At 41.7% G+C, this 23,007-nt stretch overlaps 1 protein-coding gene across 25 annotated transcripts in view; it reads left to right on the top strand.

Annotated features, from left to right (window-relative positions):
• R3HDM2 (R3H domain containing 2) overlaps positions 1-23,007 on the top strand; it is a 188,332-nt gene that overhangs the window by 114,434 nt on the left and 50,891 nt on the right. For 10 of the 25 annotated variants that reach the window (XM_037741218.1, XM_037741219.1, XM_037741220.1 and 7 more), the window contains 3 exons: positions 15,000-15,195; positions 19,844-19,871; positions 22,371-22,412. In XM_037741218.1, coding sequence (XP_037597146.1) covers positions 15,035-15,195; positions 19,844-19,871; positions 22,371-22,412 — 231 coding nt within the window. In that variant the 5' untranslated portion in view covers positions 15,000-15,034. Of the gene's footprint in view, positions 1-10,593; positions 10,613-12,342; positions 12,364-14,999; positions 15,200-19,843; positions 19,872-21,721; positions 21,866-22,370; positions 22,413-23,007 lie in introns of those variants that run through there. The other 15 variants (XM_037741229.1, XM_037741227.1, XM_017536194.2 and 12 more) reach the window with 5 other exon arrangements.

Raw genomic sequence — 23,007 nt, 5'->3', positions numbered from 1 at the left:
TTGGGATGCTGAGGCAGGTAGATCACCTGAGGTCAGGAGTTCAAGAACAGCCTGACTAACATGGAGAAACCCTTTTTTCTAAAAATAAAAAAAAGATGATGAATTTACTGAATTGACTATTCCTTTCATGAAAGATTTCTCTAGAGCATACGGTGCTGTTTGATAGCATGTCATCCACAGTTGAATGTCTTTCAAAATTGGGGTCAGTCCTTTCAAAACCTGCCACTGCTTTGTCAACTTAGTTTATGTAATATTCTAGATTTTTTGTCATCATTACAGCAGTGTTCACAGCATCTTCACCAAGAGTAGATTCCATCTCAAGAAACTACTTTTTTGCTCATCAATAAGAAACAACCCCTCATCCATTCAAGTTTTACCATGAGATTGCAGCAATTCAGTCACATCTTCAGGCTCCACTTCTAATTCTAGTTTTCTGGCTATTTCTACCCCATCTGCAGATACTTCTGCTAAAGTCTTGAACCCCTCAAAGTCTTCTGGGAGAGTTAGAATCAACTTCCTTTAAACTCCTGTTCATGTTGATATTTTGACCTCTTTCCATGAATCACAAATGTTTTTAATGGCACCTAGAATGGTGAGTCCTTTCCAGGTTTTCAATTTACTTTGCCCAGATCCATAGAGAAGTCAGTATCTATGGCAGCTATAGCCTTACAAAATGTATTTTTTTTTTTTTTTGAGACAGAGTCTTGCTCTGTCGCCCAGGCTGGAGTACAATGGTGCAATCTTGGCTCACTGCAACCTCCACCTCCCAGGTTCAAGCAATTCTCCTGCCTCAGCCTCCGGAATAGTTGGGATTATAGGCTCCCAGTGGCCGGCTAATTTTTGTATTTTTAGTAGACATGAGCTTTCACCATGTTGGTTAGGCTGGTCTTGAACTCTTGACCTCAGGTGATCCGCCTGCCTCAGCCTCTTAAAGTGCTGGGATTACAGGTGTCAGCCACTGCGTCCAGCCCTACAAAATTTATTTCTTAAAAAATAAGACTTGAAAGTCTAAATGATTTCCTTGATCCATGGGCTGAAGAATAAGGGATGTCGTGTTAGCAGGCCTGAAAATAACATTAATCTCCTTGTACATATGAATCTTAGCTCTTGGGTAATTAGGTGCATTGTCAATGAGCAGTAATACTTCGAAAGGAATATTTTCTTTTTTTGAGCACTATATTTCAACAGTGGGCTTAAAATATTGAGTAAGCTATGCTATATAAACAGGTATGCTGTCATCCAGGCTTTGTTGTTCTATCTTTAGAGCATAGGCAGAGTCGGTTTGGCATAGTTCTTAAGGCCATAGGATTTTCAGAATGGTAAATGAATATTGGCTTCAACTTAAAGTCACCAGCTGCATTAGATCCTAACAGGAGAATCAGTCAGCCTGTCCTTTGAAGTACTGAAATGAGATATTGACTTTTCCTCTCTAGCTATGAAAGATGGCATCTCCTTCCAATAAAAGACTCTTTGTCTGCATTGCCAACTTTATCAATTTTCTTACTAGGTCTTCTACATAATTTGCTACAGTTTCTACAACAGTACTTGCTGCTTCTCCTTGCACCTTTAGGTTATGAAAACAACTTCTTTCCTTAAACTTTGTTAACCAACCTCTGCTGGCTGCAAACTTTTCTTCTCCAACTTCCTTATCTTTCTCAGCCTTCATAGAATTGAAGAAAGTTAGGGCCTTGGTCTAAATTTGATTTTGGTTTAAGAGAATGTTGTAGCTGATTTGATCTTCAGTCCTGACCACTCAGACTTTCTCCATGTCAGCAATAAGGCTGTTTGACTTTCTTACCATTTATGTTCTCTGTAGTAGCACTTTTAATTTCAAGAACTTTTCCTTTGCATTCACCAGTTGACTAACTGCTTGGCGCAAGAGTCCTAGCTTTTGACCTGTCTTGGCTTTCAACATGCCTTCCTCACTAAGCGTAATTTCTAGCTTTTGATTTACAGTAAGAGATGTGTGACTCTTCCTTTCACTTGAACTCTTACTTACAGGCCACTGTAGAGTTATTAATTGGCCTAATTTTAATATTGTTGCATCTCAGGGAATAGGGAAGGCTGAGGAGAGGGAGAGAGATAGGGGAACAGTTGGTTAGTAGAGGAGTTAGAACACATACATTTATTAAGTTCAGTCTTACGTGGCCACAGTTCATGGTACCCCAAAACAATTTACAGTAGTAACATCAAAGATCACGATCACAGATTACAATAACACATATAAAAATAAGAAAAAAGTTTGAAATAATACAAGAATTACCAAAATTTGACACAGACATGAAGTGAAGACATGCTGTTGGTAAAATGGTGCCGATAGACTTGCTTGACACGGTTGCCACAAACCTTCAATTTGTTTAGAAAAAAAAAAAAAAAAAAAGACCAGGCAAGTGGTTCACACTTGTAATCCAGCACTTTGGGAGGCTGAGGTGGCAAGATTGCTTGAGGAATTCAAGGTAGATCACCTGAGGTCAGGAGTTCAATACCAGCCTGCCCAACATGGTGAAACCCCAAGCAGCATAGGGAAACCCCCATCCCTATGAAAAAGAAATAAAAATTAGCTGGGGGTGGTTGTGCATGCCCGTGGTCCCAGTTGCTTGGGAGCCTGAGGTGGAAGGATAGCTTCGGCCTGAGGTCAAGGCTTCAGTGAGCTATGATCACACCACTGCTCTCCAGGAGGGGTGACAAAGTGAGACCCTGTGTCTTAGTTAAAAAAAAAAAAACAAAAAATAACCACCCAGAGGTGGTCAGTCCAGGACTGGTCTAATCAGGGGCCTAGGTATCTATGTCTATCATTTTCACCCTGGTATTATCTCAGGGTCCAAATGGCTGCTGGAATGCTAGCTTTTACTTTCACATTCAAGCCAGAAAGAATTAGGGATGAAGTGAAGGTCTGCCCACTTCCTTTACAGATACTTCATGGCCAGCCTGGCCAATATGGTGAAACCCCATCTCTATTAATACTACAAAAATAAGCCACTCATGGTAATGTGCGCCTGTTATCCCATATACTCAGGAGGCTGAGGCAGGACAATCTCTTGAACCCGAGAGGTGGAGGTTGCAGTGAGCCGAGATCATACCACTGCACTCCAGCCTGGGTGACAGAGCAAGACTCTGTTTCACACACACACACACACACACAAAAGATACTTTATGAAAGTTGTATTTACTACTTGTATTTGTTTGCTAGGGCTGCCATAACAAAAGAATACATGGCTAGGTGGCTTAAACAATATAAATGTATTTTCTTGCTGTTTTGGAGGCTAGAAGCCCAAGATCAAGGTTAGGTTTCTCCTGAAGCCTCCATGGCTTCCAGATGGTCACCTTCTCGCCGTCCTCACATGATCTTTCCGCTGTGTGCACCATGCGTCTGGTGTACCTCTGTGTCCAGTTTTCCTTTTCTTACAATGACAATAGTCAGATTGGCTTAGGGCTCACCCTAATCCAGTTTAACTGAATTACCTCTTTAAAGACCTGTCTCCAAGTACAGTCACATTCTGAGGTACTGGGGGTTAGGACTTTAACACAGGAACTGAGTGGGGGATGTCATGTGTTCAGCCCATAACACTACTTTTTATATCTCATGGACTGTAACTTATATTCTCATTTAGTTACAATGGAGATTAGGATATGTGTAGCTTTCCCCAGGCACCTGTGTGCCCCAGCTTAAAATCAGCAGCTCTGTTACAACAGAGATGATTGGATATTGGAGAATAAGTAGCAGTTTCTCCTTTGCAGCAGAGGCTTGAGGACTAATGATTATTACAGATTTCCAATTTTTTCTTTGAAATCAGATTGTTGTTACCTAATTTATCTGGCCAATTTCACATTTGATGTTAGGTTTTGAAAGCCATGCACAGTGGCTTGTGCCTGTAATCCCAGCACTTTGGAAGGCCGAGGCAGGTGGATCACCTGAGGTCAGGAGTTCGAGACCAGCCTGGCCAACATGGTGAAACCCTGTCTCTACTAAAATACAAAATTAGCCAGATGTGGTGGTGCACGCCTGTAATGCCACCACTGGGGAGGCTGAGGCAGGAGAATTGCTTGAACCTGGGAGGTGGAGGTTGTGGTGAGCTGAGATTGTACCATAGCATGAAAGAAAGAAAGAGAAAGAAAGAAAAAGAGGGAAAGAAAAGAAAGAAAGATTGTTTTAATACAGAAAGAGAGAGAGAGAGAGAGAGAGAGAGAGAGGTGGTGGTGGCATTGACTTCTAAGGTCATCGGTTATGGCAGAATAGACTTAGTTCCCTGGCATTTAATTTAGCAACAGAAGGCATCCTGAGAGTGCCATGAAGGTAGATAAATTGTGATTCTTTTTTCTTTGTCAGATGTCTTCTCTGGGTTGAGTTGGAAAGAGTTTCCTATGGGGATGGGAAAAGACTCTGTGAACTTTCAGGGTCTTTTCATCCCCAAGATTCTGTAATGCTTTCTGCATAGTGGCATTACTTTGATAAAGCTAGAGAAGATGGAAGCAGTAGAGAGGAAGGACCCTCTGCTTCTCTTTGTTTGAAAGAGGAGGCTGTTTGTTCTGTTTCACTTTAGTTTAAAGGGCATTTTTGGCGAAGAATGTAGAGAAGCTGACAAAAACTGTAACAGGGTCAAACCAGCACTTTACTTCGTTGATCAAAGCACCTACAATTCTCATTTTAAGGCAAGTACAGCCATAACAGATATTGAGCAAAGAAAGAGGGTACATGTCCAGAACATTTTAATCTTGTTTCTCTCTTTACTTTGTCTAAGGAATTGCTCTGGTCACCAGCCAGCTCTTGTGGGTTTCCGTACACACCAGTGAATCCTTTTGTAGTTATGGAACAGAATGATTTTCAGGCCGGTGCAGTAGCTTACACCTATAATACCAGCACTTTGGGAGTCCGAAGTGGGTGGATCACCTGAGGTCAAGAGCTTGAGACCAGCCTGGCCAACATGGTGAAACCCCGTCTCTACTAAAAATACAAAAAATTAGCTGGGTGTGGTGGCCCATGCCTGCATCCCCAGCTACTTGGGAGGCTGAGGCAAGGGAATTGCTTTAACCTGGGAGGCAGAGGTTGCAGTGAGCCAAGATCACGCCACTGCACTCCAGCTTGGGGCAACAAGAGCAAAATTTCATCTTAAATAAATAAATAACAGAATGATTTTCATGCTTCCCTGATTTGGAAAATTGGCACAACTATTGTTACTATTTTTGTTGTTATTGTTAATACTAGCGAAGCCTATGATAGTACTTCTACAGTCCTTAAAGGGCTTGGTGGCCGTCATATACCTGTAGCTTTATGTGCTTCATAAATACTTTATACTCTATTCCCATATATTCTACTTTTTCTTTTTGAAAAGAATGAAGAGTTAGACCTATATCTCTTATTTATAACCCAACAGGACCTTCCTTCCTATCCTTTTCCAAAGGGCTGTTAGACATTTACCTCTTCAGGCATGCAGTTATCCTGTTTTTTTTTTTTTTTCCTTTGTTTTGACACTGTAATGGAAAGAACATGGAATTTTGGAACTAAGTAGACTTGGGTTTGATTTCTGGCTCTTTGCATGTAGTGTATGGCCCTCAACAGTTTACTTAATATTTCTGAGTGTTGGTATCTTTTTTTAAAAAATAGAGATAACACTTGATACCTTGAGAATATTGAGTAAGATTATCTCAATAAACTGTAAAAAAAAAAAAATTAAAGTCATGAAGGATGGACCCAGGTTGAGGGGAAAGATGAGAGTTTATAAGTCTAATTTTTGAATTCAAAAATATGTCCCCTCACTGATATTCAGAGGCCTCAGGTCTAGGCACATTTTCCATCCCACACTCCACACCCCAGACTGCTTCTGAATGACCAACCACCCTGGAACACCTAGGACTTTAACTTTGGGATCAGACACAGCTAGGTTGGAATCCTACCATTGCCTCTCTTGTATTGACTTGTGAAAGTTACTGGATTTCTCTGAGTTTTGGTTTCTACAACTGGAAAATACCCTAACAAAGAGTTGTGTTAGGATTAAATAATGAATAAAAGGAAAATAATAATAATAATAAAAAAGAAAAGTCAAGAAAGAATGTAGACTTTGGAATCAGACAACATGGAGGTTCTGGTCTGTTTCTGCCACTTAGTGATGGAACCTTCATCAGGTTGCTTAGCTGCACTTGGTGGATGTGAGTTGAGGTACATAAAGCACCAGACTCATAATCATGCTTAATAAACCTCAGTAAATCATGCACCTTTTCCTTTTCTCCTAATTTCCATTGTCGAAGAATGGAAGAAAAGGCTCTGACACAGGAGCACCTAGACTGTTTTGTTTTGTTTTTAATCTACCACTTAACCCCTGTGGATGTTTTGTTCCCACTGTTTGATTCTTAAAGGAATATTTTTGTTCATTTGTTTTTTGGTGTAGTTAAATAATGTATAATAAAATGCACAGATCTTAACCATTGAGTTTTTAATGGTTAATGAGGTTTTTGTTGTTGTTTTTGTTTTGAGACAGAGGCCCGCTCTGTCACCTAGGCTGGAGTGCGGTGACCCGATCTCGGCTCACTGCAACCTCTGCCTCCCAGATTCAAGTGATTTTCCTGCCTCAGCCTCCTAAGTAGCTGTGACTATAGGTTCGGGCCACCTAGTAGCTGAGACTACAGGTGCGTACCACCACACCTGGCTAATTTTTGTGTTTTTTAGTAGAGACGGGGTTTCACAATATTGGCCAAAGGCTGGTCTTGAACTCCTGACCTCATGATTCGCCCACCTTGGCCTCCCAAAGTGCTGGGATTACAGGTGTGAGCCATAAAACCTGGCCTAGTTAATGAGTTTTGACAGTTGTATTCACTCATGTAACCACTGCCTCAAATAAAACCGAGTATTTCCATTACTCCTGGAGGGTCCCTTCTTTTTCTTTCAGTCAGTATTTACCCCTCAACTCCTGAGCAACCATTTTCTTATTTTGATCACTGTAGGTTAGTTTTGCTTGTTCTTAAGCTTCATATAAATGGACATATATAGTATGTGTTCTGATGGCAGGGAGTGGGGAGGAGAGTCTGCTTTTTTCCATTTATCATAGTAGTTTTGAGATCCATTCATGTTCCTACCCGCCACCCCTGGACAGAGTTTTGCTCTTGTTGCTCAGCCTGGAGTGCTTGATCTCGGCTCACTGTAACCTCTGCCTCCTGGGTTCAGGCGATTCTCCTGCCTCAGCCTCCTGAGTAGCTGGGATTACAGGAATGCACTATTGTGCCTTGCTAATTTTTACATTTTTAGTAGAGATGGGGTTTTACCATGTTGGTCAGGCTGGTTTTAAAGTCCTGACCTCAGGTGATCCACCTGCCCTGGCCTCCCAAAGTGTTAGGATTATAGGCGTTAGCTACCACCATGCCTGGCCCCATTCATGTTTTTGTGTGTCTCAGTTTGTACAGTATAGGTTGAGTATCTTTTATCCAAAATCCTTGGGACTTTCTATATTTCAGATTTTTTGGATTTTGTGTGTGTGTGTGTGTGTGTGTGTGTGTATACACACACACACACACACACACACACACACACACATTTTGGATTTTGGAATATTACAGTTGAGCATCTGTAATCCAAAAACCCAAAACTGGAAATGTTCCTATGTACTTCCTTTGAGCATCATATTGGTACTCAAAAGCTTTGTATTTTAGACTCTTTCAGATTTCAGATTTTCTCATTAGGGATACTCAGCCTATAGTTCAATCTTTTTATTATTATTATTAAATAATGTTAGATTTGCTTATCCATTCTCCTGAGCCCTAAATTTTAAACATTTTTAGATTAAAAGGGAGAAAATGAAATTATCTTTCCGTCTCTGAATGTTCCCTATATAACATATTCCTTTTGGCTCAGTGCCTAGAAAGTTGTTTACAAATTGATGGAAGGATATATAATCTTACTCTGTTCTGGAAGATACTTACCTTAGCAGTCAAAAAATTTATAAGGAATATGCAGTATTCTCCCTGAAAAAAATTGCTCTATCTTGGCTTCCAATCATCCTCCACTGTATTACCCCTATTTCTTCACTTCTCCTCCTGTCCCATCCCCCCCATCTCATAGTCCCCTCTGTGCAGCTTTGAGCTACTGAGTATCCTCAGGAGACATGCTGCCTTTGAAATTGTGCTATTTGCCTGGATGAAATGCACACTGTACACAAATAGGTTGTAGGGAAGCACGCATCTAGGTCCTCCTGGGAGCCTAATGTCTGCTTTGTTCTAGTCACCATTACATACAAAATAGTTCCTTTCTTCTCCCAGCAAAAGCCTCCCAAACTCTTAATTTCCTCTCTATACCAAATAAACCATTAAGAGTGGAATTGCTTCTCTGCCTTTTAACCTACTACTGGCTTTATTTTAGCTATTTAAGGCTTTTTAAAGTTAGTAAATTGCCTTTACCTCAGCTGCAACTTGTGCTTTTGTTTTGGCCCAGAAAAAATTGTTTCCAGGAACCTTTATGCCCCAAGAGTAAGGAAAGCTTTCTGCATTGGATGAAAGGACTGGAAATGACTTAACTAAAGGTTATTTTGAAAAGCAAAAGAGAGCCTCAGCCTAAGAAATACGGTTTTATGCTTAGTTTATCTTCCAGTGGATCTTAACTCTGGATTAGTAACAGTGTGACACCTCATTACTACCTCTGTCTACTTCAGGGCAGTTTCTTTTATCCTAGAAGCAAAATGGTAAAGAGACTTAAAGCCATGTCATTCGAAAGCCTGACTTAAAGAAGCTGAGAATGTTTAGAAAGGGAAGTAAGGTAAAGTTTTCTTTTATAAAGGGCTGATATGGAAGCAAGATTAAGCTTGTTCTTTATGACTCGCACAGAAGGCTTAACAGGGGCCAGTGGGAGGAAGTACCAAAGAGGTAAATTTTGCCTCTGTAAAGGAAAGTGTTCCAAAAAGAAATGGTTTGTTTCTGGAGGTGAAGACTTTCCCTTCACTAAGACGTATACAGGCAGGGACATTTTTCAGAGTTACTAATGAGTCAACAACCTAATTACGGAGGACTATAGATGTAGAAAAATGGAGCTAAGGTCTGGCGTGGTGGCTCATGCCTATAATCCTACCACTTTGGGAGGCTGAGGTGCACAGATCACTTGAGATCAGGAGTTCGAGACCAGCCTGGACAATATGGTGAAACCCCATCTCTACTAAAAATACAAAAATTAGCCAGAAATCACTTGAACCTGGGAGGTGGAGGTTGCTGAGATCATGCCACTGCACTACAATCTGAACAACAGAGTGAGACTCCGCTTCAAAAAAAAAGCAGGGCACAGTGGCTCACACCTGTAATCCCAGCACTTTGGGAGGCCAAGGTGGGTGGATCATAAGGTCAGGAGTTCAAGACCAGCCTGGCCAACATGGTGAAACCCCATCACTACTAAAAATACAAAAATTAGCTGGGCGTGGTGGCGGGCGCCTATAATCCAGCTACTCGTGAGGCTGAGGCAACAGAATCACTTGAACCTGGGAGTCAGAGGTTGCAGTGAGCCAAGGTCATGCCACTACACTCCAGCCTGGGTGACAGAGCAAGACTCTGTCTCAAAATAAATAAATACATAAAATAAAAATGGAGCTGAATGAGAAAGCTTCTAAGTACCCTTTCAGTGAGATTCCATGATTCCTTTGTGTTTTTGGTAAACTTTCCTTTCTGATCTTTGACCATCTCTCCCCTTAGACGCAGGATTGTATAAAGTTTAAGAAAGCGGCAGTGACACGATTGTAATCCTAGCACTTTGGGAGGCCGAGGCGGGCAGATCACGAGGTCAGGAGTTCGAGATTAGCCTGGCCAATATGGTGAAATCCTATTTCTACTAAAAATACAAAAATTAGCTGGGCATGGTGGTGCACCCCTGTAATCCCAGCTACTCGGTAGGCTGAGGCAGGAGAATTGCTTGAACTGGGACCCGGGGAGGTTGCAGTGAGCCAAGATTGCACCACTGCACTACATCCTGGGATAGAGAGAGAAAGAGAGAGGAAGGGAAGGGAAGGGAGAGGAAGGGAGGACGGACCCTGGATCTGCCATATACCAGTTGTGTGCCCTTTTAAGTGAACTATTTAATGTCTCTGTGCCTCAGTTTACTTGTCTGTAAAATGGTGATTATAGTAATAATACAGATGTAATAGGATCATTTTAAGAGCTGGGCTTCTCTGTCTGGTCCAGGTAGTTCCTTGCTCTCTCTCTTTTTTTTTTTTTTTCAGGCAGTGTCTCTCCCTGTCGCCCAGGCTAGAGTGCAATGTTGCGATCTTGGCTCACTGCAACCTCCGTCTCCTGGGTTCTAGTGATTCTCTTTTCTCAGCCTCCCAAATAGCTGGGATTACACATGGGCACCACCACGCCTGGCAAATTTTTATACAGACGGGGTTTCACCATATAAGCCAGGCTGGTCTCGAACTCCTGACCTCACAAGAAGCATCTGCCGTGGCCTCCCAAAGTGCTAGGATTACAGGCATGAGCCACCTTGCCCAGCCATTCCTCTCTCTTTTATTTTTTTTCCTCTTTTTTTTAAGAGACGGACTCTCACTCTGTTGCTCAGGCTAGAGCGCAATGGTGTGATCCCGGCTCACTGCAACTTCTGCCTCGGGTTCAAGCAGTTCTCCTGCCTCAGCCTCCTGAGTAGCTGGGATGACAGGTGCCTGCCACCACATGTAGCTAATAATTTTTTGGTATTTTTTAGTAGAGATGGGGTTTCAGTATGCTGGCCAGGCTGGTCTCAGCCTCCCAAAGTACTGGGATTACAGGTGTGAGCGCCTGATCCATTCCTCTCTTAATATACTTTTTTTTTTTTTTTTTTTTTACTATCTCTCAAGATTCTGCTATAAAAACTCAACTCAGAATAGCTTAAATGATAAGAGGATTTATGACTTCACATATCAGGAAGCCCAGAGATAAGGAGGGTCCCGATTGACTAATTATTGTCTAATCACAGCATATAGGATGCAGGCTCCAGCCAGGCATGGTGGCTTTAATCCTAGCACTTTGGGAGGTAAGGCAGGTGGATTCCTTGAGCCCACGTGCTCGAGAGCAGCCTGGGTGACATGGCAAAACCTTATCTCTACTACAAATACAAAAATTAGCTGTGCATGGCAGTGGGTGCCTGTAATCCCAGCTACTCAGAAGGATAAGGTGGATGGATCACCTGCGTCCCAGAGGTTGAGGCTGCAGTGAGCTGTGATTATGCCAGTGCACTCCAGCCTAGGTGACAGATTGAGACCCTGTCTAAGAAAAACCCTGGGTGAGGTGGTTCATGTCTGTAATCCCAGCACTTTGTGAGGCTGAGGCAGGCAGATCACCTGAGGTCAGGAGTTTAAGACCAGGCTGGGTGCAATGGCTCATGCCTGTAATCCCAACATTTTGGGAGGCTGATGTGGATAGATCACCTGAGGTCAGGAGTTCAAGACCAGCCTGGCCAACATGGCAAAACGCCATCTCTACTACTAAAAATATAAAAATTAGCCAAGTGTGGTGATGCACGCCTATAATCCCAGCTACTCAGGAGGCTGAGATAGGAGAGTCACTTGAATCTGGGAGGCGGAGTTTGCAGTGAGCTGAGATTGCACCACTGCACTCCAACCTGGGCAACAAAGTGAGACTTCATCTTAAAAAAAAAAAAAAAAAATTAGCTGGGTGTGGTGGTGCAACCCTGTAATCCCAGCTACCCAGGAGGATGAGGCAGGAGAATCACTTGAACCTGGGAGGCGGAGGTTGCAGTAACCCAAGATTGCACCACTGCACTCTAACCCCTGGACGATATGGTGAGACTCTGTCTCAAAAAAAAAAAAAAGGATGAGTGCAGCCTTATTTTCTCTGCTCCCCCATCTTCCATGTGTCAGCAGGGTGCTGCCACAGTCCAGGTATCATCTGCATACAAGATCACCTTTGGTAGGAGATAACTGTTTCTTCCAGTGGCTTTAAATAAAGTAGGAAACCTTTTCCACCCAACAAAGTTCCTTTGTGTCTCACTTGTCCCTTCCAAAACCAGTCACAAAAAGGAAACAGAATTACCACAATTGGTTTATCTAATTAATATCCATCTCCCAGGGCTTGGAGATAAGTTCTCCTTCCCTGATCATGTCTCCTTAAGGGAAGACAAGTGCCAAAAGAAATCTGGGTTAGATTAATGAGTGTGGAAGAACAGGGAAATCTGGGGAGCTGCCCTTCCCTCTGCTGCTTCCTTTTTCTTAGTGTAAGAATACTTTGTTTTATACAGCTCTTCAAGAGGCCGGTGGTCTCAGTAGAATGACTGACTAATTTTTTTTGAGACAGGTCTCACTCTGTTGTCCAAACTGGCATACAGTGGAATGATCTCTACTCACTGTAATGTCTGCCTCCCAGGCTCAAGCCATCCTCCCACCTCAGCCTCCTAAGTAGCTAGGACCACAGGCCCGGCTAATTTTTTGTAGTTTTGGTAGAGATGGGGTTTGCCATGTTTCTCAGGCTTGTCTAGAACTCCTGACCTCAGGTGATCTGCCCACCTTGGCCTCCCGAAGTGCTGAGATCACAGGTGTGAGCCATTGCACCCAGCCTAATTTTTCTATTACTTTTAGAGACAGGGTTTTGCCGTGTTGCCCCGGCTGGCCTCAAATTCCTGAGTTTAAGTGATCCATCTGCTTTGGCCTCCCAAAGTGCTAGGATTACAGGCCTAAGCCACAGTGCAAGGAACAGCAGTGGTTTATTTCTTTTTCAAGGATGGGCCTTAATTACCAAATGGGTATATTTTCCTCAAATCAGAATGACAACTTTGCAGCTCTCCTTCACATTGGGTTAGGAAAAGATCAACTATCTGGATACCTGGAATAATTTCAGTGTCCAAGCACTGTTCTCAGCCAAAACACCATGAATGCAAACAAAAAATGATTTTTCATCTGTAGAATATGGTCATATATTCAACCTCAAGCTTTACGGAGTCACATGGCTTCATTCACTGGAGAAACAGAAAGACTTAAAATTTAGGTTCTTACAGATACCCATAAAACAGACTGATTTAACTACCCACTTTTAAGAATTTAGTCAGTTGGCTGGGAATGGTGGCTCACACCTACGATGAGAGCACTTTGGGAGGCCAAGGAAGGTGAATTGCTCAGGCTAAGGACACATGATCAGGGAAGGAGACCTTATCCCCAGGCGCTGGGAGATGGATATTAATTAAACTGTAATTCTGTTTCCTTTTTGTGACTGGTTTTGGAAGGGACAAGTGAGACACAAAGGAATTTTGTTGGGTGGAAAAAAGAAATTTGAGGCTATTTAAGCTTGGAAAAGAGAAAAATACTAAAGGCTTATCATGTGATTAAAAGAAGTAAACTTAATTTTTCTGTGACTCTAAGACTGATTTAGGATCAAGATTGAAGCAGTTCATAATTTATTATAGGGAGCAACTATATAACAATTAAGACTATTTCATAAATAGTGAGATAATCCTGTTCCCGTTTTCCCAGAGGCTAGCAGGCCTTTCAGAAAATTACAGAAATGAGTTCTTTGGGGAATAGGGGAAGATTATGGGAGGTCAAATCTAAGAATAGATGTGATATCTGGGAGAATTTCCAGTCTTATCTTTTAAAGGAAGGAAAGAAATCTTTAGGGTTGAAGTACAGTCAGTAATGTATACGGAGAAACCTCTGCAAACTATTGTTGGAGCTAAACATGTTTGACTTGGGCAATTGAGGACATGAATCTGTATAGAGTATCAACTTCTGTTTCTTAGTGTGTGGTGGAAGAACTGTGTTGGCTTCATTACAGGATTTCCCAGGTAGTGATAGTAAGTGATAAAGAAGCAGCCATCCCTGCACTATAGATCACTAGGAGACAGTAGATTGACCAAATCCAAATAGTGTATAGCAAAGTAAAGATTCCTCCTCCAGGGAGAGACCCAATCTTTCTGAAGGACAGATGTCTACAAAGTTCTCTTGCTTTTTCAGCTTGCTTAAGATAAAGGAAAGAATTTAAGGTTGGATGCAATGGCTCACACCTGTAATCCCAACACTTTGGGAGGCCAAGGCGGGAGGATCACTTGAGTCCAGAAGTTCAAGATCAGTCTGGGCAATATACCAAGACCCTATCTCTACCAAAAAAAAAAATCTTAAAAATTAGCCAGGCACATTCCTGTATTCCTAGTTAGTTGGGAGGCAAAGATGAGAAGATTGCTTGAGTCTAGAAGTTCAAGGTTGCAGTGAGCTATGATTGTGCCACTGCACCCCAGCCTAGGTGAGAGAGTGAGACTCTCTCTCTCTCTCTCTCTCTATATATATATATATGTATATATATAATTCTGTAGATTCTACAACTAAGCATTGTCTGATTTTACTTTTTTTGGAAGGGGGAGTAGCTTGAAGTTGATAACAGTGTTGTGGGTTTGTGGTAGCTGTGAAAGTTCTTCCTTGGGAAAGGAGAGTATTCCTTTCTAGTTGTCAATAGGAGCTTTATAGTTCTTTCTGGAGAGAATCTAGTGGGTGAAGGGAATGAGCTAGAAATGTGAGAAATTTTCTGTATGAAACAAGGGGAGAAAAGAAAGTGCCCGAAGGGCTCATAGTACTTTAGAACTGAATCCTGATGAATCTCAAAATAATTATGCTGAGTGAAAGATTCCAGACAGTATATGATTGATTCCATTTATATAAAATTCTAGAAAATGCAGACTAATCTGTAGTGACATAACAGATCAGTAGTTGGCTGGGGGTTGTGGGGAAGGGAGGAAGAGATTATAAAGGGACATGAGAAAACTTTGGGGCATGATGAATGCGCTCACTGTCTTGATTGGGGTCATGGTTTCACAGGTGAATGCATGTGTCATAATATAAAATTATACATTTTAAATATATGTAGTTTACTGTATGTCAGTTTTACCTCAATAAAGCTTTTTTCTTTTTTTAAGAAATGAACCCAGGAACAGCATTTATTGAAGAACTCTTTTCTGGGCTATAGGAAGGCTGCTGGAAAAAATGTACCTGTGTGAAGTACAAGTCTTGTGTGTTTGTTAAGTATGGGTACACACCTCCTGCTTAATGCCTTTGATGTTTCTTTAGGAGTCCATAGAGGCCACTGTATTCTGTTGAAGAACATGTCTAACAGCAACACTACTCAAGAGACCCTGGAAATAATGAAAGAATCAGAAAAAAACCTGGTGGAAGAATCTGTAAACAAAAACAAGTTTATATCTAAGACTCCAAGTAAGGAAGAAATTGAGAAAGAATGTGAAGATACCAGTTTACGTCAGGAGACACAGGTAAGGATTGGAAGTGCATTATATGCACAGTTTTGTTTTTTTGTTTGTTTGTTTGTTTGTTTTTTGAGATAGGGTTACCCAGCCTAGAGTGCAGTGACACAATTATGATTCACTGTAACCTCAAACTACTGTGTTCAAGTTATCCTCCTGGCTCAGCCTCTCAAGTAGCTGGGACTATAGGTATGTGCCACCACATCCAGCTAATAATAATAATTTTTTTTTTTTTGGTAGAAACAGGGTCCTCTGTATTGCCCAGGCTGGTCTCAAACTCCTGGCCTCAAATGATTCTCCTGCCTTTCCCTCTCAAAATGCTGGGATTACTGGTGTGAGCCACTGTGCTCAGCCAACATTCTTTATACCTGAATAAAAGTGGAAATGTGTAAGAACCAGTCATTTTTACAAACACTTATTCTCTTTAAAAACTCCAACTTCAGCTCTCAAAAAAAAATCTTCCCCTTTTGTCTTTTTTTATTTTTATTTTTTGGATATCCTGTTTACCACCCCTTTTGTCATATAGTCCACAGTGAAACCTAACAGGACAGTAAAATCCCTAATCCATTTGGGTCTGAGTTCACTGGTTCTTGCTACATTTTGACTTTTTTTGGTAATTAATACCAAAAAATAAACTGTATACAAACACATATTTAACAAGTCATAAAATGATTCATACAATACACTTATAAAACTTAAGCTTCCTGGCTTTACCCACACTGTTAAATTCATATCCTGGTTGTGTTAAAGCAGTCAGCATTTTCTGGGTCAGAAATAGCCTCTGAACTTGCCACTTAGTAAATGTGAGTAAAAGGAATTTCACTCTTTGTTTGCCAAATTGTTGTTTTTCATCCAAATTCATACTGTAGTACAGAAATAATGGTAGTAGATAGTCAGCCAAACTTCCTCCAGAAGTTCTTCTTTGGTTTCTGCCTGGCCAGCCCAAACTCTGAGCCTTTTCTTATCTACCTGTTAGAGTCCTTCTTCTGTGGTCACTGCTGGTTTCTTCTGTTACTCAAGCCCTGTAAATCCTTTCCTTGATGCCCAGGGGTGAAAACTGATTTTATTATAAGTCAAGAGACAGACCATTAACACTAGCAAGAGGTTAGATTAAAAAGCAGGAACAACAACATTTTAGAGGGTCTAGAAACTTGAAGCATAATTTTTCTAGACAATTCAATTCACATAAGGCTTGTCTTCTTTAAAGATTAAAACAGCACCAATATAAAGTAATGAATTTAAATTAGACAACTCTCTGAGATATGTTGTTCTCTGGCTGCCTGCTTTTCTACTGTTTTTTCCTCTTACAATCCACCAGTCTCTTCCCTGGCTGTTTTTCTTTCCATTATTATATGTGAGTTGTCATTCCCTGCCCATCCTTCCAGAGTTTGTGGAGACATTCTGCCACTGTTCCAGCTGTACTTCCAGCCTCCACTGATACAAATAATGAATTTTAAATATTCAGGACAGATAATTGATGAATGTTTCATTATGTGCTGTCATGTCACATGAAAGATAATAATTAAATGAACTTTTGGGTCTAAGTTATTCTATTCTTAGGAGACAATTATAAATGGTGTTCTGAATTCCTGTTTTGTGTACCTCTTGAAACTAGGCAGAAAAGAAGGGACATCTATATGTTGTTTTTTTGTTTGTTTGTTTTTGTTTTTGTGTTTTGAGATGGAGTTTTGCTCCTATTGCCCAGGCTGGAGTGCAATGGCACGATTTTGGCTCACTACAACCTCACTTCCGGAACTCAAAGCGATCCTCCTGCCTCAGCCTCCTAAGTAGCTGGGATTACAGGTGCCCACCACCACGCCCAGCTAATTTTTTGTATTTTTAGTAGAGGTGGAGTTTCACCATGTTGGCCAGGCTGGTCTTGAACTCACTCCTGACCTCAGGTGATCCACCCACCTCAGCCTGTAAAAGTGCTGGGATTACAGGCATAAGGCACCGCGCCCAGCCCATCTGTGGGTTTTATACCCTTTATGGACACTCACTTGGTTTAAAAATGTCTTCAGGGCTGGGCATGGTGGCTCACGCCTGTAATACCAGCACTTGGGGAGGCTGAGGCAGGCAGATCATGAGGTCAAGAGATCAAGACCATGCTGACAACATGGTTAAACCCATCTCTACTAAAAACACAAAAATTAGCTGAGCGTGTTGGCAGTCACTTGTAGTCCCAGCTACTCAGGAGGCTGAGGCAGGAGAACTGCTTGAACCCAGGAGGCAGAGGTTGCAATGAGCCAAGATCACGCCAATGCTCTTCAGCCTCAGCGACAGAGCAAGACTCCATCTCAAAAAAAAAATTTTAAAAAAGGTCTTCAGGCCAGGCACAATAGCTCATGCCTGTAATCCCAGCACTTTGGGATGCCTGGGTGGGCGGATCACTTGAAGTCAGGAGTTCGAGACCGGCCTGGCCAACATGGTGAAACCCTGTCTCTACTAAAAATACAAAAAATTAGCCTGGCATGGTGGCGTGTGCCTGTAGTCCCAGCTACTCGGGAGGCTGAGGCAGGAAACATGCTTGAATCTGGGAGGCGGAGGTTGCGGTGAGTGGAGATCACGCCACTGCACTCCAGCCTAGGTGACAGAGCAAGACTCTGTCTCAAAAAAAAAAAGTCTTCACCTGGAAATACAAATACAATGAGCAGGGGTTTAGAGGGGACCTGCCTCCCCTCTGACTTGACTCCTTTTGCTGCTGGTAGAGCAGGTGAAGCTGCTGCTGCCATCTACTGGAGTTCACGTTTCTTCCGCAAAGTGTTCAGTCTTCTCAGCCACCCTGGATCCAGTACCTTAAAAAGCACTCTACACTCGGCCAGGTGAAGTGGCTCATGCCTGTAATGCCAGCACTTTGGGAGGCCGAGGCAGGCGGATCACAAGGTCAGAAGTTCAAGACCAGCCTAGCCAAAATGGTGAAACCCTGTCTCTACTAAAAATACAAAAAATAGCCAAGTACAGTGGCAGGTACCTATAATCCCAGCTACTCAGGAGGCTGAGGCAGGAGAATTGCTTGAACCTGGTGGAGGTTTCAGTGAGCTGAGATCGCACTGCTGCACTCCAGCCTGGGTGATAGAATAAGACTCTGTCTCGGAAAAAAAAAAAAAAGCACTCTACTCTCTGTCCATTTCCCAACATAGCAATTACACCTTCATCAGCACAAAAATTCTGCTCTGAGCCGGGCATGTGGCATGTCCCTGTAATTCCAGCTACTCGGGAGGTTGAAGCAGGAGAATCACTTCAACCTGGGAGGCAGAGGTTGCAGTGAGCTGAGATTGCGCCACTGCACTCCAGGCTGGGTGACAGAGTGAGACTCTGTCTGATAATAAAGAACATTTCTGCTTCTCCAGCCTTCCCCACTTTCACACCCTGGACGTCTCTGCAAGAATCTAAGTGGTCTTTTCATAGAAGTCCTTGTTATGAATTGGAACTGAAAAGTTTGGGGAAAGGGGACGTTCATTACATATAATATGTGAGATATATCCTTGGGATCAGCAAGTGAAACTCAGAACATCTTTTGCATGGAAACAATGCTATAAAATGTAAATTCTGAGATTCTATTTAGAATGGGCAAGTCCTCAACACATACTGAATTTAGGTGTGTCCTTTTTTTTTCTTCTTAAGAGTCTTGTTCTGTCCCCCAGACTTTGGCACAATCTTGGCTCACTGCAACCTCTGCCTCCCAGGTTCAAGCAATTCTCCTGCCTCAGCCTCCCAAGCAGCTGGGACTATAGGCATCCACCACCACGCCCGGCTAATTTTTGTATTTTTAGTAGAGACAGAGCTTCAGCATGTTAGCCAGGCTGGTCTTGATATCCTTATCTCAGGTGATCCACCTGCCTCGGCCTCCCAAAGTGCTGGGATTACAGGCATGAGCCAGCGTGTCCAGCCAGGAACATCCTTTAAATAGCCAATGTGGTATGGCCTCCTGGTTGGGCTTTTTGCCTTTAAACTTGTAATCCCTTTTGATAAATTTACCATATTGTTTTAGAAAGATGGTTGGGAAATAAAGAGCTGCCTGTGTTAACTCTCTTCAAACATTCTGTGTGTCTTACTGCTCTAAGCCAAGTGTAAGATTTCTCAGCATGGTATATTGGGACCTAGTCTCTGCATGTCAGCCTTCACCTCTGACATCCAATGCATCAGCATTATCTGATTCCTTGGTCCCTGTTATAAATAGGAGCTGAAAGTTTGGGGAAAGCTTTTGTACATGCTTTCTCTGCCTGGAAATGCCCACCTTAGTGTTCTTATCCTGGCTTCCTCCAACTTCCACTCCTACCAGCAACTGTCTAATGCCTATTTATCCTTTAAAACTCAACCCAGATGATGTCTTTCTGTAGGAAGCCTTTTTTGAAAACCTTGCTCACCTTTTGGAAGTCTGTAATTCTTTGATTAATGTCTGTCTTCCTCACAGATCTATAAACTCTATGAGGCCCAGGATTAGATCGGTTTTGGCTCACCATTGTATCCCTAAGGCCTAATACAGTGCCTTGAACAACATAGGAGGCACTCAATATCTGTAAATGTATGAATCTATGGGTTGCTAGATCTGAATTAGACGCTTCTGCTGTTTGCTTCTGTTGCACTCCATGAGTACCTCTCTAATACACTTAATGTACTGTATTGTAATTGTCTATTTGTCTGTCTTCTCCAACAGGATTATGAGTTCCTTTTTGACAAGGTTTGTGCCTTTTATCTCCGTATCCTCCAGTAGCTAGCATGATAACATGGTGTATATTAGGCTTTTAATATATGTTTCACTGTTAAAACTATCCATTCTGGGAAATAAGCAGATTCATTCATATATTGTTGGTAAAAGTCTAAATTGGTACCTTGAGGGGCAATTTAGCAATACTTTATAAAAAACTTATAAATGGACTACAGATATACTATTTTTATATATATTCAATGATATGGTCATTGTTTATACTAGCAAAAGGTCAGAAACATTATAGACTGGTAAAATAAGTTATGGTATAGTCTATGTAGCCATTAAAAATGGGGTAAATCTGGAAAAAAAAAAAAGGAAAAGGAAAAAAAAAGGGTACATCTTCCTTAGAATGACACCCATGGAAAAAAAGTTTAAAAACAAGGTTCTCAGTAGTAGGTACAATATATTTGGGCTTTAAAAAAAAATTTATATTTCATTTTATTTTTATTTATTTATTTTTTGAAATGGATCCTCACTCTGTCACTCAGGCTGGAGTGCAGCGGCACAACCTCGGCTCACTGCAACCTCTGCCTCCCAGGTTCAAGCTATTCTCCTGCCTTAGCCTCCCAAGTAGCTGGGATTACAGGTGCCCACCACTACATCCGGCTAACTTTGGTATTTTTTAAATAAAGACAGGGTTTCACCATTTTGGCCATGCCAATCTTGAACTCTTGACTTCAGGTTATCTGCCCACCTTAGCCTCTCAAAGTGCTAGGATTACAGGTGTGAGCCACCATGCCCAGCCGGTATATTTGGTTTTTAAAAAACCTGTGTGTACACATACACTAAGCTTATATATGCATAAAAGATACCTGGATATATCCAAAAGAACTTCAGTACTGGTTGACCATTTAGGAGAGAACCAAGTATCTGGGGGACAGTTGTGAAAAACTTATTGTTCTGTATATGCCCCCATTATGCCTTTTTAATGTTTGTGCCTTGTGTATGTATTACCTAATTGAAAAAGTAGTGACAAATGCTGCTTCATGTTTCTGGACTATGAGTGTTCCCCTACTGCAGTAGATCTTGCCACTGAGCAGATCCACCATCATTTCTTATTCTTTCCATCCACCTTCTCAGTTCTCCATTTTGCATTGTGGCCGTGTTATTTGCTAACTAGTGAAGAAGAACAAGAAAAGAGAAATCCTCACCTACCCAAGGCCATGCTGGTACTCTGCCTCTGACTTGTTTCCCCTCCCCTATCCTCCTGCCTCAGTTCCCTCTATGCCCCAGTTATCAATGAGTTCCATTCCAAACATCTCACAACTCCTAAGTGCCTCATCCCCATGTATAACCCTATCCATCCTCTTCCCAAAAGCCCTGATTTTGACTTCTCAGATGTTTACAAATCTTATTAATTAATTAGCTCTTCCTTCCCTCATCCCACCTTAGGCCCTCATTCTTTATCTTCCTCAGCTTCTATCCTGCCCCTTATCCACTATCTCCGCTTTGCTCTGGAGGTCTTATCTCTATCTTTTATGCTTCCTTCTTTGTATCCGGATACTCAGGGAGGGAGGCATTTGGGAAGAAGACTCTTCATTCCATTTCTGCAGCTATAGGAACAGATATTTTGGGTATCTCAAGTTGGAACTATGAATGTGTGTGTTGTCCTGTAAAGATGTTATCATAAGTGATGGTTAGGAACCATATTTCATATCTATTATGGATTAAATAGGCTTCTGTGAACAGGCTTGGGAAAAAAACACTCTTTCATGCTATGGTAGTGATGCTTCCAGAAGCATCCTAGGACAGGATACCATGGCTTGTCCAAAAGTAACTTTTATCAGTCTGTGAAATAGGCCAACAAAATCAGTGTCTTCCAACTCTTTTTTTTAATGGTTTTTGTTTTGTTTTTGAGACAGGGTCTGGCTCTGTCACCCAGGCTGGAGTGCAGTTGCACGATCTCAGCTCACTGCAAACTCTGCTTCCCAGGCTCAAGCCATCCTCACACCTCAGCCCCTCAGGTACCTGGGACTATAGGTGCATGCCACCACACCTGGCTAATTTTTTTTTTTTTCTTTTTGTAGAGACGGGATTTTGCCTTGTTGCCCAGGCTGATCTCAGACTCCTGAGCTCAAGTGATCCACCTACCTTGGCCTCCCAAAGTGCTGGGATTACAGGCATGAGCCACCACATCTGACCATCTTCTGATTCTTTTTTTTTTTTTTTTTCTTTTCCCTCTTTTTTGTTTAACCTGGGATCGAACCAGGGACCTTTAGATCATCTTCTGATTCTTTAACTTAATGGTGAATGGTTATTTGACTATAGATGGCCTGTAGTCCCTTTCATGTCACAGTTGTTAGAGGTGTAGGTTGTAGGGAGAAACCAATATCATGTGGTCCTCATCATAGTTTGGCTGTTACTGTAATGGTTTTTACAGTTAGTGCATTTTCTTCATAAACATGTATTGTTTTTAACTTACATGTTGATTTTCTTCCACCTTAATATTTTCCAATTCCCTTCTAACAGAGGCGGACATCCAACCATGGTCATGCCAGGAAAAGAGCTAAGGTGAGAGCCCTTCCTCTGTAGCTTCTTTCTAATGTTATTAGTAATACATTTCACAAATGGACTTCTCATGAATGTCTAGTTTCTTCAGATTATGTAGGCAGAGTTTTCTTGCCTGTACTCTGTACCCCAATTGTGAACCTGCATAAATGTGCGTACATACGTGTACACATACACACATCTAATGGAAACTGTATATGCATTTATGCATACATAGGTGTATGCATATTTGATGCCTGAAAAGCTACCCAGCTGGAGACTTCCACAGAGCCTGAAAGAACTGGATCCTTACTGGTTGTGCTGAAATACCAGTTTCTCTGCTCACTCCTAGCTTCTCTAGGAGAATGGCTACTTACATGAGTCTTTTTATTCCTCTTCTTTTTTTTTTTTTAATGTGAATTTTCTTTAAGATAAATCCTGCCCCACTAAGATAAATTACTCAACATTTTTGGATCTCCTAAAAATACAGACTTCTTTTTCCCTAATGTTTTACTTTCCTTTTATTTTTTTTAGACAGAGTGTTTTTGCCCTGTTGCCCAAGCTTGAGTGCAGTGGTGCAATCTTGGCTCACTACAACCTCCACCTCCTGGGTTCAAGT

This window comes from Cebus imitator, unplaced genomic scaffold, assembly GCF_001604975.1.
Source record: "Cebus imitator isolate Cc_AM_T3 unplaced genomic scaffold, Cebus_imitator-1.0 Scaffold96, whole genome shotgun sequence".
Lineage (NCBI taxonomy): Eukaryota > Metazoa > Chordata > Mammalia > Primates > Cebidae > Cebus > Cebus imitator.
Note: the sequence above shows the minus strand (reverse complement) of the source record. Positions and strands in the feature narration are given on the sequence as shown.